This window comes from Eptesicus fuscus, chromosome 1 (genome assembly GCF_027574615.1).
Source record: "Eptesicus fuscus isolate TK198812 chromosome 1, DD_ASM_mEF_20220401, whole genome shotgun sequence".
Lineage (NCBI taxonomy): Eukaryota > Metazoa > Chordata > Mammalia > Chiroptera > Vespertilionidae > Eptesicus > Eptesicus fuscus.
The window spans coordinates 80,193,604-80,214,318 of NC_072473.1; the positions used below are offsets into that span (position 1 = coordinate 80,193,604).

General features: G+C 35.7%; 1 protein-coding gene across 2 annotated transcripts in view; it reads right to left on the minus strand.

Annotated features, from left to right (window-relative positions):
- AMMECR1 (AMMECR nuclear protein 1) overlaps positions 1–20,715 on the minus strand; it is a 119,912-nt gene that overhangs the window by 25,344 nt on the left and 73,853 nt on the right. For both annotated transcript variants that reach the window (XM_054723715.1, XM_008159408.3), the window contains one exon: positions 1,350–1,464. In XM_054723715.1, coding sequence (XP_054579690.1) covers positions 1,350–1,464 — 115 coding nt within the window. The remainder of the gene's footprint in view (positions 1–1,349; positions 1,465–20,715) is intronic.

Sequence of the window (20,715 nt, forward strand, 5' to 3'; positions counted from 1 at the left end):
ACAAAAAAAAAATCTTAAGATGCTTTCATATTCTGATATTGCTCAAAAAAACCCTGCAGCAAAACACAGAAGGAACTCTTTCACCCTACTCTCTGCAGAATTTTTAAAATAGCTGTGGCATAACAACAATAATTTATATCATAGAAGTTTTCTCAAATGAAGATTTATGAACTTTATAAATGTCTTATTTTGTATGTGGAAAAACTGAATGGCAGTGAAGGAAGTTGTCCAAAATCTCACTAAGAATCAGGGCAAAGCAAAAAATAAAACTCAAATCCAATTAATTATCAAGACAGTGATCTGTCCACAAGGCAAAATATCTCAGTTACCATGGGGGATAGGCATTTTAAAAAGGCAGTAGAATTAAAACATGCTATATCATAATAATACAATCATATCATTTATGTGTGTGTGTGTATGTGTGTGTGTGTGTGTGTGTGTGTGTGTAAGAGAATGCTATGTATATCACCAAATTTCCAATGTTTTATTCTGATAGATTGTTTATTCTTATTTTTATCCACTTATTTCTTCATGCTTTGTATATATTTCTTTTCTCTCCTAGTAGACTATAAGATGCTTTATGGTATAGACCAAATGTTAGTACTTTTTTACATATAGCACAGTGCTCTAAACATAGTAGGCATTCAATAATATGAACATGTCTGTGTGTACAATTTCATAGACAGACACTTAACTATCTCTTCCCAACCAACAAAGCAAATCATAGGGACAACCTCTGAACTTCCTTAAAACACCCAACCCCACATATTAAAGAATAAAAATAAGATCAATAGAGACTACTCCGATAATGGCAATGCAGAGATATTATAACCTTAATATTATTTGTGTGTTTAAGTGCATAAATTAAGGTGGCCAAGAATGAATTGGCATGATTTAACTAATTAAATAACACTCTGTCATTATCCACAAGCTGGTACATTTCCACCAAGTAGTGTGTTATCCTAACTCTTTTGCTCCTTGATTCTTAGATGTATCCTCTGACCACCTAACTACTTGGTGGCAGTTATACCCAAGTGCACCAGTTTGTAAGAGGAGGAATAAATTCTAATCAGTATTTCTTACTATTTATTAACAGCTTTTATGAAGTCCTCTGGCGAAATAATGGGATAAAATTGAAGTGCAAATTCAATTTTGGATTAAAACAATACATAATACTTTGCCTTTAAAAAAACTGCTCATTGATCAGCTCTAAGGTCTATTTATCCATGTTACTCTCTAACTTCCCTATAATAAAGAATAGGCTGAAAGAGTTATTTTCTGGGCCTAATTTAAAAAAAATTACTCACAAGTTACCTTCATTTCTCTTTTAAAATTTTCTATAGTCTTACCTCCCAGTCCAAATAGTCACAAACATCTTCAAAGTTAGTGAGCAGAGACACTGAGCAGAAGAGCCGTGGCAGTTCATCCCTTGTCATTGGGGGAAAACGGCTATCTTTAAGGGCACTGTTGAAAACAAAGCAGATATTAAAGCAATCGCTAAATATGAGTGTTCCTAATTTCAAGTGCAAATAATCATTTGAGAAAGGTAAAAGATAAAAAAAATCATTAAGGTGCCAACCACACCAATAATCTTCAAATATATTTAAAGGCCCCAAAGATTTTAGTTGTCATTCTTTTTTCATTCAATAGATTGTGTTTACTAGCCAATCCTGTGACCAATTCAATTGTAAAGAATGAATGCTCACCCAGCTGGAGTGGCTCAGTGGTTGAACATCAACCTATGAACCAGGAGGTCATGGTTCAATTCCAAGTCAGGGCACATGCCCAGATTGCGGGCTTGATCCCCAGTGTGGGGAGGTGCAGGAGGCAGCTGATCAATGTGTCTCTCTCATCATTGATGTTTCTATCTCTTTCTCCCTCTCCCTTTCTCTCTGAAATCAATAAAAAATATATTTTTAAAAAGAGTGAATGCTCAATCACATTTCCTGTACAGTCATTTCCTGGTGCACTTTCTTGTTACTTGTAGAATCTGGGAATGTTTTATTTTACTTTTGAGGAGAATAAAAACCAGACTAGTGGAAACTTGTGGGAAGACTTCTGGATCTAGTGCTGGTGGAAAAAAATATATGCATTTCATGTTATAAAAATAAATTCATACTAGGTTGGCCAGTTACCATAGAATAGCATTCAGAGTTCAAAAAAATTTCATTTTCTTCAAGCAAAAGAAACAAAAGAAAATTACAAGAATCATGCAAATTTCAGACTAAAACTACTCACAAGGATTTCAGGTCCCCTATAAAGAATAATTCAATATATGACTAAAAATTATGAAATTACAGGAAATAAGGCTAATCTAGGAAATAAAAGTATGATTAGGAGACCACTAATCACATCAATGGATTTCTGAGTACATCAATTCTGATTGGATCCTATAATCAAAGGTAATATACCACAATGCCAAACTCTCTAGAAAACAACCATTATAAAGGACAAAAATGTTGGAAGATCATAATTCTTCCTGTAACAACAGAAAAGACAGAAAATACACACACACACACACACACACACACACACACACACACACACACACAGGTGCTGTGAGTTCCTTGTACTTTTAAAAGAAACCACTTCCTGGTCAAGAAAAACAAACATACCACTGATTGCATACTATATTAAATGGTACTGCTGGCGTTTGAGCCATTGATCCTCAAACGTCTTATATAGCAGCTAGTCTTAAGCATGTTTTCATAGATTAATTCTAATAGTTTACAAATTTAGAGTGTACAAACTGTTTGGGTCATAACAAAGTCCTGTGGCTTTTAGAAATAATTTAATTCTGTTTTAAGTGACTTTCTCATTGCTGAATTTTTTTTTTTCATTTTCAATCTCTTCCTTTGCATTCTGAAACTCACCCACTGTATTGTACAAATATATACCTATGTTTGTATTTTCAAATACATTTTGGTGATCATTCTATCCTGCTATAGATAGGAAAATGCTCATAGAAAAATATAGAGGTGCCTATGTAAAGTATAATGTTTTTTTCCCAGTCAAGGAGTCAAGATTAACCAAGAAACACTGGAAATCTATGATAATTCACACTCTGAGTATGGCATGTCACTATTTTATAATTTAACAACATAAATTTCCTGTGGTCTGGCTTCTTTTATTTTCCAATTGGCAAATAAAGTTTTAAAAAGTATTTTAAAGTTCTCATCCAAAGCCAAGATAAAGACATATGTCTGTATAAACTCCACCTTTTCTTCACCAAAGCATATACACACTCTGGAGAGAAGCTCTAAAACATAGACTAGAGAAGAATCCCATGCAAAAAGACCAAAAGGCAAATCACGCTTTCAATTTTCCTGCTTAAAAAAAGGCTTATGCATTAGAATGATATAAAATGTATTTTTTAGGATTATTGCTTTTTTATTGTGGTAAAATATATAACATAAAATTTACCTTATTAATCATACTTAAGTGTATAGTTCTGTGAGATTAAGTACATTCACATTGTTGAGTGTACATTCACATTGTTGTACATTCAGATTAAGTACATTCACATTGTTGAGTGTACATTCACATTGTTGAGTGTACCAACACTCACCACCATCCATCCCAAGAACTTTTTTCATCTTGCCCAACAGAAACACGATACCCATTAAATACTAACTTCCCATTCCCCCTTCCTCTCAGCCCCTGGCAAAAATGTAACTGAAATACACTTTCATAATTTCAAGTAATTATAGTAATATAGTCACTAATGTTTTAAAATATAACAGCTTTATTGAGATATAATTCACCCCTTTAATGTACACAATTCAATGGTTTTTAGTGTATTCACAGAGTTGTACAATTGTCACCATTATCCAATTTTAAAACATTTTCATTACACCCAAAAGAAAGCCCATACCCATTAGCAGTCATTCCACATTCTCCTCTCCCCCCAGCTGTCTTTATGGATTTCTCTATTCTAGACATTTCATATAAGCAGAATCATACAATATGTGGCCTTTGTCTGAATTTTTTCATACAGCATAATGTTTTTGCAGTTTCACTCACGTTGTAACACATATCAGTACTTCATCCTTTTCATTACCTAGTAATATTCAATTATCTGTATAAATCACATTTTGTTATCCATTTATCTGCTGATGGAAATTTGGCTTGTTTCCACTTGGGGTCTGTTATGAATAATGCTGCTATGAACAACCATTTTTTACTTTTTTTGTGGACATATGTTTTCATTTCTCTTGGGCAGATACATAGGAGTGGAATTGCTGGGTCATGGTAATTTCATGTTTAACTTTTTCAGGAGCCACCAAACTGTTTCCCACAGTGGCTGTACCATTGTACCTTCCTACCAGCAATGTATGAGGATTCTTTTCAATGTCCCCACATCCTTGCCAATACTTGTTATGGTCTGCCTTTTTAATTATAGGCTAGGCCTCCTTTAATGAAGAGTTTTTTTGTATCTAGCTCTGCTTTCCATTAAAATACACAAGCCATACAGTTAATTCCTCAACACTCTGAGGCAAGTTATCTTTTTTTTTTTTTTTTACTTTATTTTGTAGCAAACCAACAAAAGGTAGATGGTAGCTCAGTGCAATTCAAACTATTTCAAATTAAGGAAATTTTTCTAAAATCTAACTGAGGATCAGGCCAGCAAGATTTCCTGGTTGCTCAATCACTCTGGACTTAAAAAAAAAAAAAAAAGGATGTTCAGAACAAGGAGCAGATGGGAGAATGCAACATGGTTAATAAGAGAAACTGACAATCATGCCTAACCATACCAAGACTCAAAAGTATTAAATTCAAAACTCTGAAATAGTGAAGGTATATTAGTCATGATGGAAACACTCTGCTTTTATAGAGATACCAGAACAAGACTTTGAATTCTTATATTTTTCATCAACTCTATGTAACTTCATTAAATTCATGAGCATAGGAAAATTCCAAAAGGTAGGAAGCCCTCAATATCTCTAAATGCAAATTCCTAGGGAAAGAAACTAGCAATGAAAGCCTAGCGAGGATTTAAAGGATTATGAAAAAGATGAAAAATGCAGCTGGAAACTGACCTCAGAGCTGCTAGGCTGATATGGATACCTAATAAACAAGATTCAGCTTCCCTCAGCCCTGCTCTCTTGTATATAGAACATGCAGTGTGGAAGGTGAGCCATGCAGTGTGGAAGGTGAGCCATGCAGTCCAGAGTTGGGTAGTGGATTATTCAAGGTGACCCAGCTAGTTAGTGACACAGGTGGGGATACAACCGAGATTCTTGACTCAAGTCTAAAATTCTTTCTAGTATCTATACTTTAGTTGCCACCTTTGAATAGGTTATAAAAGAGATCAACCAAAGGACTTATATGCGTGCATATAAGCCTAATCAATGGACACAGACAACAGGGGGGTGGGGGCATAAATGGGGGGTGGAGGGTAATGGGGGAATAAGGACACATATGTAATACCTTAATCAATAAAGAAATTTAAAAATATATATTAAAATTAAATGCTTGCCTTATTTGGCAATTCTGATATCATACCTGCAATGCCTCTGCCTAAAAAAGATAAATAACAATTTAATAGCATTTATTAGTAGCCAAAGGGTAAATAAAGCCAGACTTCCTGTCTATTGGAAATATGCAGGAGCAAAAAAAAAGGATTTTAAAATATTAATGCTGTCCATGGAAAGCATTTTATATCAAAGTAGGGTCTGCCAACTTAAATTCTAGGCAGTCTAAGGAACTGACAAATAGTGAAATCCTGTAGTAAATTCGTACAAAGTTTTCTTTGCTACAACAGGAAGCCAATTTCTAATGTTCAAATATTGCTATGGGGAAAAAAATAAAAACCACTTATATGCAAAACCAGCTGGCTGCTTCATCACTCTTATAATGGATGGGTAGGTTGAAACAACAATTTAATTCACATACCAAATTCAAATATATTCAACTCAAATTGGCACTTTCCCAAGAATATATTTCTCTTAATTGAGAAGCAGCCTTAACATCTGTCAAAGTTAATATCTAATGTTAAATAGCACTTAAATGAAAATGAACATTTTTAAAAAAGGAATTAAGAGTTTGGCTATGAAAGAATCAAAGTGTTTGTGACAGTGCCTAGAAACTGTGAGAGAAAAAACACAGCTGAAAAGAGACAAAACCTTATATATTACAAGGCTCATCGTAAAAAATATAGCATGCAACAGAAAAAGATTTAAATGAATCTAGCTAGCTAGCCATTCCCTCACTCATTCATTCATTCCTTTGATTTCTAAAACACTAAGGACCTTAATCAGTTATCCAGTGGAAGGATACCAAACTGAGAAAGGCTTAATATTACAGGCAATCATTTTTCAGGACAAGGAAGTAATTAAAATCAAAATTTAAAATCCCAGTTTGGATAGGTGAAGAAAAGCAAATCAAGCATACATTTGTCTAAAAAACACACACACATAGTTTTTCATGAGGGGTTTCAATCATTTAGATATTCTGCCATTCCTCATCAGAGCTACTGGAACAGAGTACATATGTGGCATGTGTGAACTCCAGAAACTTTAGAGTACTAGAATTATCCCTAACCTTTCTTTCACATTAAGTAGCAATTTTTGCTTCCCCGCTATTAAAGAAAATAGCAGGCATAAAACAGAACGTAAAAAAAGTGACTATTCATCAAACGTAAGGGTAGAGAGGAGTGACAAAAGACATGCTTATGGTTAAGGAAGGGGCAAAGGAACCTTATTTTGGTGAGGGCTGTGACACAAAAGGAAATTTTCCATCATTAAGCCATATGTAAAATGTTAGTTAATTAGGAGATGTTTTTCCCTTTAGAGTAATAAATACAACCCATTTACTGTTCAATGAACATTAACAGTTATTCATTTATATATATAATATACAATTGTATATATTAATGTGATATGATGGGTGATTAACGGAGGATGGAGGAAAAATTAAGAGAAAGTAGAAAGGAGAAAAAGAAAATATATACAAAGAAATAAAGATGGAGAGGAAGAGAAAACAAGAAGCAGGAAAAGAAGTGGGAGGTAGAGAAAGTAAATAAATACACAAGGGACAAAGAGAGAAAGCAAGGAAGGAGGAGTGGAAGGGTAAGAGGGAAAGGGAGACTTAGTGCAATACATCCTGTAGGTTTCCATAAATATTATGTAGCTCCTATTCTATAGGATTTACTTAGGCTTTAGAGTGTTATCACCTACTGATTGGCTTAAAGTTCTTGAATTGCTCTAATCTAGAATTCTTACTAGTAAAAGCCTTTATTCTCTGGGATAGCCACAGGTGCCCACCAGGAGGGGAAAATACTCTCTAGGCTGCATGCTGTGATGACCAGAGCAATATTGTCAAGAATCTGCCTCCTAGCCACAAGTTCCTCACCTCTAAATTAGGAGAACAAGTTGTAAATTTGTTTCCGTGAAGCAGAACTAAAAAAACAGATGGCTAAATGTTTAGTGTGTATGGAAGGTTCTCCTCATTTCCCTCCATGTAATGTCCACATAGTGCTCTCCTTTCAGAGTTTCTGGATTGACTTTATCCTGGTTTTAGAAATAGGTGACTAGAAACAGTGTTTTGTTTTCATTGTTTTTCTGATGAAAATCTTTTAAAATATATTCTACCTAAGTATAATGAATATCATTTAATTGTCTCTTCATGACTCAGGTTCATTTTTAAGACTCAATATGACTCTGGGTCATTCACTACTATCCAGTATTAGAACAGTGCTCTCAATGGTCTTCACACACACAAAAAAATCTGTATATGTGGAAAACAGATTACGGTTTGACCACCGACAATTTTAATCTTGGGAAATTTGAAAATGTGAGATTGCCTATACTTTCAGGTGAATGTAACACAAAAGTAATCTGACATAGACTTTCAAAGTTTCTAGGGATTTCATTCTTGTGTTATCTGAGTTAGGACACTATAAAACTGAACTACCTCTCAAATAAAATTGAATGTAAATTTTATTGACTTTTCTCTTACAATTTAGAAACCTCTATAACCCTAACCAAGTATCATTTCCCCAGGGTCATTAAAAGCATGTTTCCAAAATATCACAACAGTTCCCTGTGACTTACTGCCAATAAATATAGCTCCTAAAAATGCAAAATTGAAGTCCTCATTAATATATGAACACTATTTCACAGTCCTAAAGAACATAGCACGGTAGCATGGTCAAGAGTTTGGATTCTGAGTCAGACATACCTGCATTTGGATCCTGGCTTTATTGCATACTAGCTGTGTGACATCTGCATAAGTCTCTTAACCAGTGCCAGCTTCCATTACCTCATCTATAAAATGGGAATAATAATAGTACCTACCTCTCAGAGTTACTGTAACAAATAAATAGAATATTAGCGCTTGTATAAGTGTCTTGCATACACTAGGTGCTTAATAAGCAGTGGCTAGAAAAGAACTTTGATCATCAGCATATTTGTAAAGTTGATGCTCACAGGGCAGCCACCATATCATGGCTCTGGTGGAAGGAAGGGAGTTCCAAAACTATGATTAACCCTTCAAACTTGAGATGGGAGGATCTAAACAAGTTATCTTCTCTAGGAATTAAATGTGGCCATCCCAGGGGATAATGGCTACCTTCCCAGGTTCTGGTTTTGTTTTTATGTTTGTTTTTCTGAGAAGCCTTCATTTCATTTTCTTTAATTTTCAAAATATTTATTGGGTACCTGTTCTATGCCTTTTATTACATGAAGAGTCATGGAGCACATAAAAATAGTATATTACAAAATAATATATGGATACATATAAAAGACTTATTAAAATCACATACGATAGGAATGCTGAGAGGAGTGGTCAGACAAGGTTAACTTCTTTTCTGGAAGGATCTGTTTTACACTCATTGCTGCTGGTTTACTAGTTACCAAGTGATCCAGAGTTGTAGGAAAATTTTACAGAAATGAAACGAATACATTTTTTCTACTAACACATCTACTACTTTAATTAAGGTGACTCTTTATCAAGAAGTTCCATAATTTTGCAGGCATGCATTCATATGTTGCTTTGTTATGATTTCTTGGTTTTCCTGAATCAGATTTTTAAAAATCTCTAGTGCAAGGATTTGTCTTTTACTTTCATACAAGAAATATTTACCCAGAAATGTAGTTCCATGAATTATGTTCAATTTGTCTTCAATGGATTTAGATATATTATTCTATATCCTACTGATTATGCTAAACAGCACAATATTTAGCAAAACAAAACTCTGTAAGCAGCAAAGAATAAGAGCTGAGAGGTTCTGTGCTTTTCTTACCTAAACCAGTGGTCTCCAAACTGTTTTTACTGAGCATTCTTAGTAATAAAACCTTTGAGCACATATTCCCAACATGTATATTTACTTATAGTTAATATAACCAAAGCAGAATATATACTTAGAGTAAGCTTTGTTCTTAAAAACAGCAGGTAAAAATACATATTTCAAATGTTCTTGATAATTTCTCTTATTTTGAGGTCTGATTAGATTATTTTCATTTTTACTTTGTAACTTGGCCAACCAGGTTACGAGGTAACTTGAAGTGTCAGCTAGCTCCATCATTTTCTCATCCTTGCCTTGTGCTTGGATTATTATTATTTTCATCAATCCATTGTTCCTTTGCAGGAATTTTCTTAAGCCACTTGTGTATCCTGCCTGGGCTAGTTTATATAGCTTTAGCTAACTATGAGTAATGGACAAGTGGCTTAAGAAGATTCCTGCAAAGAAACCACAGGTTGCAGATAATACTAAGAACTATGAATCTATTTAACCATGGGCATGTAAACTGAAATATTTTTCTGCAATTTGCTGAAAGTAAATGAAAGAATTGTGCCACTATCTACTCCCATTAAATAAGGGATCTTATGCTTTCCACAGGATTATGTGACAATGTCCCTCTGTTATAGACCAAATGAGAGCACCAGGGCCAATCCATACATGAACTATTAGTGGAGTACAAGTACTTTTTTATATTTTAGATTAAAAGATCACAAATAGAATGTCTAATCTTTTCTTCTCACCCCACAATGGATCATCTGGTTATACCCCTCTTTGGAGACTGCTAATCTACAGCTCCTAAATCCTAGGAGACTGGTTCTAATATACTTAGACATGCCACTATGAGCAAAAGCAGCTCTAAATGTAAGAGCCAATATCGGTTGAGCACCTACTGTGAGTCAGGTGCTATACATGTATTTCTTGTTGAGTCTTCAAAACAATCATATTTGAAGACAATGAGGTTGAGTGAGTTCAATGAGATTAAACAATTTGACAAAGGTCATACAAACAGGTATGAACTCTGGGTTGCCTGTCTCCTTTTACAGTACTGTTTCTAGAATGTTAGCAAATCAACATAATGTATACACATTTAATCAGATTTAAGGAATTTTCTCCCAATTAATGCTTCTTCTCCTGGGGTTTAACCGAATGCTTTAGGTGTAAGTGTGAGCAAGTTCTGAAACTGAGATTAAACAGTACTTCTTTAGTGAAAGTATTAGCTTGTTTTTATTCTCTTCTTTCTCCATTTTGATCTTGGTGATTCAGAGCTGCTGCTATTGAAAAACATCTGTTTTATCTAAATTTAATAAGCCCTATTAGTGGGATACTAGGCCTTCCTTTATTCTGAAGCCTTTCCACAATTTTAAATTTAATCTGCTGAAAGTCATAATAGCGTTACCAAAGTACTAGTTTTGGACATATCTAGGCTGGTAGGTCTGTTTCTTATTTTTAACTTTACTTTTCCAACTTAAATGAATAAGCTCTCTCATATTCACCACAAGAGTCATGCCTTCCCCCCCCCCCCCCCGTCCCTCTTTCCATGGTAATAAAATCTATAAATTAAAACTCTGTAAATTGCAAAACATATGTTGTCACTCTAATTTATGTGCCATGTTAGGGCAATTCTGTCTTACCCACTGATTTACTGTCTTTTCTAAAACTATTGCCAGTCCTAGATGGTACAGGTCTGCTGAGAGCTAGCATGTTGGTTCTCATTGTGTGGACTGCCTATAATTTCCTCGGATGTCACCGATAGGGAACTAAAGGTAACAAAGGAAAAGAGTTAAGTCAGTCTTACAGATGAGGTGCAAAATAAACTTATCCACTCGGTCATGCTGAGAAAGAGAGAAAGAGGCATCCAGCCATCTCTATTGCCTCACTGACATTTTTTTTCCACTTTGAATTTCCTTCTCTTCTTCTCCTCCCCAACCTTCTGGATGTTTTCTTCTTTATACTCTAGTTAGGTGAGGAAGCATGAATAGTAAAATGTCGCAAGGAGATCAAAGGAAAGAATGTGGGTGTGGGAAGAGATGAAAACACTAAGATAAAGGCCTACAGCTGCTGCCTCCACTGGACAAGGATAATTGTGCAAGGCAGTCACATGTTGTCAAGCTCCACCATTGCGTCAGGATGACCCATTCCCTTCTGTACTGGTTTTAAGTTCTATTTCAGCCTTTGGGGAGTGGATGGGTGATGGTGACAGAGAAAGGTACATGACCTACTCCCTGTTTTTTTCTAGGGTTTTTAAGGTAACCTTGAAAAGCAGGCCAGTTAGAAAAAAAAATGTTGAGTGCCTCATCCTCCCAGCAGCCTAGCTGCTTAACCAGGCAATGGTTATTGAGTCAGTTCCTTGCTTTTTATACTTTGCAATCACATATTTTCCTGCAGTGAAGCATAAACTACATGTGTTTTAAGGCCTCTATAACTTGCCTTACATTCATTTAAACAGAACTATTTCAATTTTTTATTACTATGTCATATCTTTGGGGAAATTTTTTCTTTCAAATCACTCATATTGTCTTCATTTTATGATTCTTCATAAAGTTTCCAAAGGGTCTTAACATCATTCTTCCTAGGTGACCCTCAAAACAGCCCCATAAAGTAGCAAAGCTAATGCTACATTATATTATAAATCATAACAGTTGTCCTCCAAGAATAAGGCCCTAAAGTTATAGAGTCACCAAATGTCACAGCTATAAGAACTTAGAGATCATCTAGTCCATACCCTTCATTTGACATTTGGGGGAACTAGAGAGGAAAGTGAAGTGTCCAAAGTCAAGAAGCTACTGAGTAGTGGAGTTGGAACTATATGTTGCATCTTCTGACTTCCCCTCCCCCCAATGACTGATCTTTCCATTAATCTTTCACATATTTGTTGACCAAGTCCCAACTCTGTCCTTATCCAGTAACACCCCATAACTGATGTTCGAAGAAAAAAGAAGAGAATTATGTCGGAGGCTCCAGGGAACAACTAGAACAATAAAGCAGTGAGCTTCCAAGAATAACTCAACATTATCAGGCACCTGGCACTTGTCAGCATGCCAAAACCACACCGAATGTAGAAACTGAGCAGATAAGGGTTGGGGAGCACCAACATAGTGAGGGTGGCAAATGCAGTCTTCACTATGGCCCTCTTTCCATTTCTAACCCATTGCCCCCTCATCTCACTTTATTCTTATACACTCCTAGTAGGTGTGGCTCTCTCTTCGTTGTGCTTTTCCCTGGCTATTCTTACCTTTGCAGTCTATCCATTCTGTCCAATCCTTTCTCTCCAACTGCTGAGCTCCAGAGAAGGATTATTTGACAGAAAACTTATGCATTTTTAAAATAAGAGTATTTAGTTCCCTTTTATCAAGCTCTAAGAATGAGAGAACCTGCCCCTATTGTAAATGCCACTGTAGTTTCCATTGTGTGTGCTTAAATATGTTAAACTATAAGCTGGTCAGGGAAAAGTAACCTTAATGTCCATTTTCAAGTAAATAGCACTATGTCATGTGGAGATTCAGCAAGGGAGAACTATGGTGTTCTTGATGTACTGCTAAAGCTCTTGACTTGAACCCAACCTACCCTCCAATCTCTTGGAACATATTTTACTTTATTCCTTTCAACAAATACGTTAAAGTAAGCCTGATCAAACAGAAAGGGGTATTTTAACTCATCTCTCGTTTTGTTTATAGCTTGATAAACCTAATTTTAAAAGGCAAAGAAAAATTTTACTTGTATAGTTTTCCATTCTGTTACCATTAAAAATTACTTAATTCTCACATTGAAAAGGTTCTACTTTGGCTTTGTTTCCATGAGACAAGCACATCGGCTAATAAAATATGTTGGAAAAGCTACACTATATGCTGCTGAAATAATGACAATTGCTGAATCTATACTACAGTACATATTAAAAAACAAACACACACACACACAATAGATACTAAAAGGAAATAGCATCATTTGGGGATGGAAAAAATGCAATGGATAAAAGCCATATAATTTAAATTAGTCATGTGACATCGCTATCCCTGACAGCAGCAAAATCTGCCGTGAATAAGTGGCAGTCCTACAAGAATATCTATGAATGTGAATTAATTTAGCAAATATTTATTGAGTGCCTGCTATGTGCCAAGCACAAGTATACATACAGTGGCCTAGTATGTTCAATTGCAGTCCTGATTCATAGAAGTTTCACTATACTGCCACAATATGACTGGCATTTATATGAGCAATTTAGAGCACCTAATGATAAGTACAAATCTCATGAACTAAGTCACATTTTAAAGAAGTAAAAAAAGAGAGAAATACACCTAAATTCACAAGGCCTTACTACTTTTAAACTTATGGATACTGGCCTATTTGCAGAAAATCTACCAGATTAAGCAAAACCCTATAGAAACATAAATTCAAAACTACATTTTGACTATTTATACCCACGTGTGTGCCATATATATATAACTTTATTAGAGCATAAGCTCCATGAGTATGGGGACTGCTCATTTTTGCTCACCACTGTATGTTCAGTGCCCAGCATTCAGTAGCTAGTGAGTACATTTTTAATAAGTGAAAGAAATAATGTAGGAGGAAAGTCTCATATTTAATAAACATTTATTGGCAATATAATAAACATTAAGTGGTCCTACTGATTATACTTTATTAAACACTCAACATTCCCCTACACTCTAAATATCCTTTTATTCATCACATAAAATCTGTCCACCAAAGTGTGTTCTCCCCTGTTTAATATGTATTAAATACTATTTATTTAGATGGTATAAATGGTCATTTTGGTCTTTAGCTAGACTACTTACTGTGAATTCATAGTACAGCACAAGGTAGCATCATTTTTCTAACTACAACTCATAGACTGCTATAAATAGATAATAATCTACTTCCACGATAGAATTACAGAGCTGCTTTGATCTCACAGGCCTTTTCCCCTGAGGAAAACACAGATGCTTTGCATCCTGAAGGAGTTCAATGTCTGTGGGGTGATTATTACTATTTTGTTGTAGTTTAAAACACATAGGGACCCATAATACCAGTCTATTTTTATGCCTTTCACACCTTCTTATAAAGGAAAATCTTATGAAATGGATAAATCCCAAATCAGCAAAGGCAGGCACAGCAAAAAGAAGCACCAGATAACAGTCTCTCTAAATGAACATGGATCTAAAGGAAATCAGACATCAGTTCACAAATAAAAAATCCTTTCAAAAAATCCTCTGCCCACTCTTACAGTTCTCTGTGGGATTGCAGGTGAGTAATCTTCCAAGAGGGAAAGGGAGCTTGTTGAAAAATCAACTCTCTAAAGCTGAGAATGATTTAGTGGAAGAAGGGCTAACTTTAGGAAAGAGGAGTGGACCTTTGGTGCACTTCTGAAGGGGTATCGGAATGTTTGTCAATTAAGAGGTTCTTAAAACTTATCAGATTGATAGGGGTTAAAGCATTAGTGTATACCAGCAAACATTCTCTAAATCACATTATACTTAAGATTCCCAGGTCTGATTTGTCTTTTCCAAGGAATATTGGTTTAGAATGCTGCTCAGAACCTGCTCCACAAATCTGAGAGACCTGGTTATAACACCTCATTTTCCTTTGCTACTGCCATGTCCTCTCCCCTCCCCATGTAACTAAAAGCCACTTCTTAGACTTTGGTAAATAACAGTAAGGAAACTGAGATAATATTTTTTGTGGATTTAATTTTCATGGAAATAATTATCAGTGATGGAAAACAAACTATTTGTAACAGAATAAAACATCATTAATTTGAGCTCCACTAATTCAGAATGTGTGCTAATTTAAACAGAGCTAGGCTGACTGCTACACTGAGCAAATCAACTTTGTAATTAAGGTTGTAAGAGAAATACAGGAGTCCTGAAAGAGAAACTATTATCAGGACTCCAGGATTAACCATCTATATGCCCTGTAACACCATAATTACAAATCTATGTGTATATGACAAAGTAGGGCTCTGGAAAACTTCAACTTGACAATACTCTGTTAGCCCATTTTGAATGATCTGTGTCAGTAAAACAAGCAAAATTATTTTTAAAATAAATATTTCATTAATTCTTTGTTAATCATAATGGACTTCCTGCAATTTATTTATTTATTTAATTTATTTATTTATTTATTTATTTATTTTTGTGCAATTATTTTTAATTTGGGAGCTTTTATTTCCACTTTGGTGTTCCTAGCTACTCAAGGACCTTCAAGTGCAAGTCTAATGGTAGGTCACTAATAACTGAATCAGAAATACAACACAATCACTTACTGTCTGACCTAAAGAAGTTACTAACTTTTCATACCTTGGGTTACATTTAGATGTAAAATAGGGGGAGGAGGGAGAAAAACTTGTATCTCTGAAGTTACAGACTTACACACTAGAACAAACAAAAGACAAAGCAACAAAGTCCTTGGGGAACCTATACATTAAGTACAAAATAAGCAGTCATTATGAATCAATTATCAAATGAAAAAGTAGCATCACTGTCCAAAGGAAGCATTTCTGGAGGTTGTTACTCCTCACATCTACATACTGTCTCTCACTTGACTAGCACAGGGGGATCTTCCAGCTTCCCACATCCATTCATTCCTTCTTGGAGCATGGATCATGGCCTCAGAGGCCTAGTTACCTCGGTCTGACCACTCATTATATTGTAAGCTCCTAGATTCATACAGGTTTCCCTTAAGCACAAACCACACAGTACTAGCACAGCATGGATGGGTACTCTACTGACTTTACTTGGTTTGAGGTGATAACACTTCCTCTTTTCATATGCAGAATTGCAAATCAGAACAATAAGATTTAAAAAAATGGCTCAGAGATTTGTAGTTTCTAAAGAAACATTGAAAATATCAGAACCAGCAAATGTGTTTGCGTAAGAAATTTGGGACACTAAAATTAATAGGTATCCCATAAGAATACTGAATAAAATAGTCATAGGTTAATGTTCCAATGAAAGTGAAATGCTAGCCAGTACAGTCCGTAGGAAAAAAAAATCTTCAAAAGGGTTTTGGGCAAAAAAGTCTGTAGTCTGTTTTAAAACATGTGTCTTTATCTAGTGGGTTGATCATTTGTGTCATCTCTGTATCATCAGTGTTAAATGAGAGGAACAAGAGGACCCAGAGTGCAAAACTCATCTACAACTGAGCACCATAAGCTTGTGACTCCTTTTAAATGAGAATTTTTCTTTTTAAATTATACGTGGCTTGGACAAATATTTAAGGTAGTCAGTAAACACAGGACACAAACCCACTGCTAGGCAGAGTGAGGCAGCTCACAGTTTTCTGGTTTGGAGGTAGTTTTCTATGAAAGATCATAAAAGGCATAATCTATAACTAAGTGGTGACAATTAATTTTCTAAATAAATATTAAGAAACTAGAGGCCCAGTGCACGAAATTCGTGCATGGGGGAGGTGTCCCTCAGCCCAGCCTGCACTGTCTTCAATCGGGCATCCCTCTCACAATCCAGGACTGCTGGCTCCCAACCGCTCGCCTGCCTGCCTGCCTGCCTGATTGCCCCTAACTGCTTCTGCCTGCCAGCCTGATCACCCCCTAAACACTTCCCTGCCAGCCTGATCGACACCTTACTGATCCCCTGTCGGCCCAATTGCCCCCAACTGCCCTCCTCTGCTGGCCTGGTCCTCTCCCAATGCCCTCCCCTGCCAGCCTGGTCACCCCTAACTGCCCTCCCCTGCAGGCCTGGTTCCCCCGCAACTGCCCTCCCCTGCAGGCCTGAATGCCCCCAACTGCCCTCCCTTGCAGGCCTGGTCCTCCCCTAACTGCCCTCCCCTGCAGGCCTGGTTGCCTGCAACTGCCCTCCCCTGCTGGCCATCTTGTGGTGGCTATCTTGTGTCCACATGGGGGCAGCCATCTTTGACCACATCGGGCAGCCATCTTGTGTGTTGGAGTGACGGTCAATTTGCATATTACTCTTTTATTAGATAGGATGTGCTCATAATACAAGTTGGATACTTATCTAAAGTGTTTTCACTACTTAATGTAAACTATTACAATATATTAGTATTAAATGCTTGCAATCTTTTTTTAAAAATAATTATTTTGACAATGTGTACAGCAGCAACCATCCTGTCTTTTTCACTGAATTTCAGGGCTTCTCTTCCTTTCAGAAAATAACACAGCTGTACCTAAGGAACCATCTAAATCATCTTGTGGTGCTAGCTGTTCATTTTTACTGCATTATATGAACGTTGCTCAAAATCTAGACCACAGCTGATACCTTGAAATGTTTATTCTCTTTGTTAATGGAAATTACTGCACTAGGAGCTGGATTCTTTAACGCCAGGAAACTGCCCCCACAAGCAGCTTTGAGACTCTAAGCAAGTCAAAGAAGCCCAAGTGTCATGGGGCACTCCTACACACATTTCAGAAGACCCCTAGTCTAGAATTACATCATTCTAAGAGTTTCAGAGTTAGGACATCACTCAGCTACAATATAAAAACAACTCTTGTAAATTGGAATCATATTCACAGAACATCTGGGAAGTTCCCCAAAGGAAAAGAAGATTACCCAAAATAAATGGAAGAGAAGATGCTGACTTTTATCACAATACAAAATTTAGTCAGTTTCTATCATTCTAGATAAATCAACAGATGTGCTGTTTACCTTTAAAAAAGTCTGGAATCTATCTTTATTCAGTCTTGAAACCAAGACATTCTTAGGTTGTAAGTACAGATATTTAAATTCCATAACAACTTCCCAGTGTTTATAAACATTTATTTTTTATAGATGTCTCATCCACAAAATGTATATTTGGTTAGAAAGAGGAATTTTAAGGGTTCAGTGTACTTTAACAAATGTTACATATCAATGCTTCTTCAATCAAGAGGCAGTCTATAAATTTATCTTTTATTTTTCTAAGCTTTGCTTTGTGGCACGGGCTAAAAGAAAATAATGATATCAAGGGTCCCGTTCCTCTGTTTTCTTTATTATACTTTTATATAAAATAATATATTACATAATACTAATATAACAACATGTTAGATAGTATACTCCACTCTCAATACCATATCTTGAAAGGACACACTTTTTAAAAATTAAATTCTTAATTTACAAAAATCTCCAATATTCAAAATCAGAAAAAATATACCCTAAGATTGAAGTAAAATTACTTTGACATTAAAAATTACTCTGTTACAAGCAAAGTGGCAATGTGTACTTCTGCTGTGTTGCGTATCATTTTTAATTGTGTCATCTCCCCATCATGTAAGAAGGACCCTTTGGAGCCATCTTCAACTCTTCCCTTTACCTTACTCCCCACATATAGTCTCATCTTGTTCTATTACTACCATGTCTCTGTTATATATCTTTTTATATCCTTCCTGTTACTAATCTAATTCAGGCCTATAGCATATCTCATTTGGAATTTAAAATAGTCTCCTAACTGGTCTGTCTCTCATCTCTATCCTTTCCATTCCATCCTATATACAAGCAGCCAGAGCCATCCCTGGATGACCTTTTTACTCTGCTTAAAATCTTTCAATGGCAATTCAATGCAATTAAAAAACAACCCTGTCCTTGTCTAACATTTTATCTCCCACTGTCCTCACTAGAACGCAAGTCACACACAGGGTTACTTACAATTCTCCCTCAAACAACATACACTGTTCTTTTCCCTTGCATTTGGCTCAGGAAGTTTTTGGACACACAATGCATGTTCTCCATATCCTCACTTTTGAATGTTGTGAATCTTAAATGCCCACAGAGATTTAGCTGCAATGTCAGTTCTCCTGTAAAACTTTTCCCATTCTATCCAACCAGAGCTAATTTCTCTTACTTCCAGTAGTGTTGTTTATATATCTAATGTATCACTTATTACATTCTTTATAGTTCTTTTGTGTACATGTTGCTCTCTTACAAGACTATAAGCTCATTGAGTGTAGATATTATGTATTGTTCATCTTTGTAGCTCCACAGTACCTAGTGCAGTACCTTGCTCAGAGTAAATGTGGGACTGAACTAAATAAGCCTTATTTCAGCCTGACATAATTAAGAAGCAAGACTGTTAGGATTTAAAATAAATTCTATCTTTAATGACAGCTGTGTTATTATGATTTCTGCTTATTTAAAGAAAATACTGAATGCATCTTTCAATCAAGCTTTGAAACTACAGTGACTATTCTAAGTTTGAATTACTTTATTAAGAAAATAATAATGGCAAGAACACTGAAATCTGTAGTAAAATAATGTCAATGAAGAAAGATTTTTTTACAGTAGATTCAGCTGTACAAGTTCAACCAATAGACCACAAAGGCAGTCTTTTTCCCTCCGAATATAAAAAGGGCAATATTAAACATATTGATGAAAACTAGCTAGGAGGCACTGGGTAGAGCCTCCATTCTCAATCAGTAACTGCTCCTTGCTGCTGCTGGATTTGGATCTTCTCGTTGAAGGGCTGAGTAGATTGGGTCCCACTAAATTTCCAAGTCTGACAAAATCACAACTTGGAAGTGGCCTGACTACTGGCAATTGTAAGCACAGTAAATCCCTTCTCCTTCTGTAACCCCCTCAAGTGTCCTGCATTCACAACTTTTTTATACCAGATGTTTTGTTGAAATTAACACATTCCTATCAAATGCATATCAAAAGGACCTCTTTCCTTTCCATTGCAACTGAAATTTATTCTATTGAGCATTCTATGTAATCTCCAAACCACTTATTTGTTACACAATTTTGCATAGTATTTATTACAGGGGGAATGACAAGGAAAAGTGGGCTCAGAATAGAGTGGGATCCATTCCAGAGCAAATATTCCTACAGTTGGTAATTGTAAGAATATTGAAGGCCGTATCTCTCAAAAGGAGTTTTTTGACCTTGCTAAATAAAATGATCAACATGTTGTCGCAATCCCTGGCCCAAATCTTTCTTGGGGAAAAGGGTGAGGTAGTGTTTTGCTTGTTGAATTCAAGTTTTATTTCTATGTAAACATCGCCTCTTTACATGGTTTTGTCCATTAATAGAATCAAGCATAATTAACTAGTTATTAATAAATGGCATAATATGAAGACATGACCTGTGATAGATTGCTCACCTGAAACTTTGGTCCCCCCAAGATGTTTAGCCATTACAGAAACATCATTTCTGACAAACCATCACCCACTCACCCAATGTTTTTAAGACTAGGGCCGTTCACAAAAATGGCCGTCTCTCCCTTATGAGGATTTAAAAAAAGACTTGGAAACTAGTGCCACTGTGAATAAAATATCCTTCATGACACAATTCTAATAAGCAGCCTTGTGGCACAAAATGTTTCTAAGCTGTAATTGTGTTCTAAAGGTAATATATAGGATGTTAAATATCACCCTCATTTCTTCAGGCTATTTGTTTCTCACACATCTCATTTGTAACATAAGTATATGTAGGTTTTTCCATGGGAGCACATTTTAAAATTTATTTCAATTGTTTCATTTTTATAATAGTAAAACTTAACAGCTGCAACTAGAATATCTAAATATTTTATCT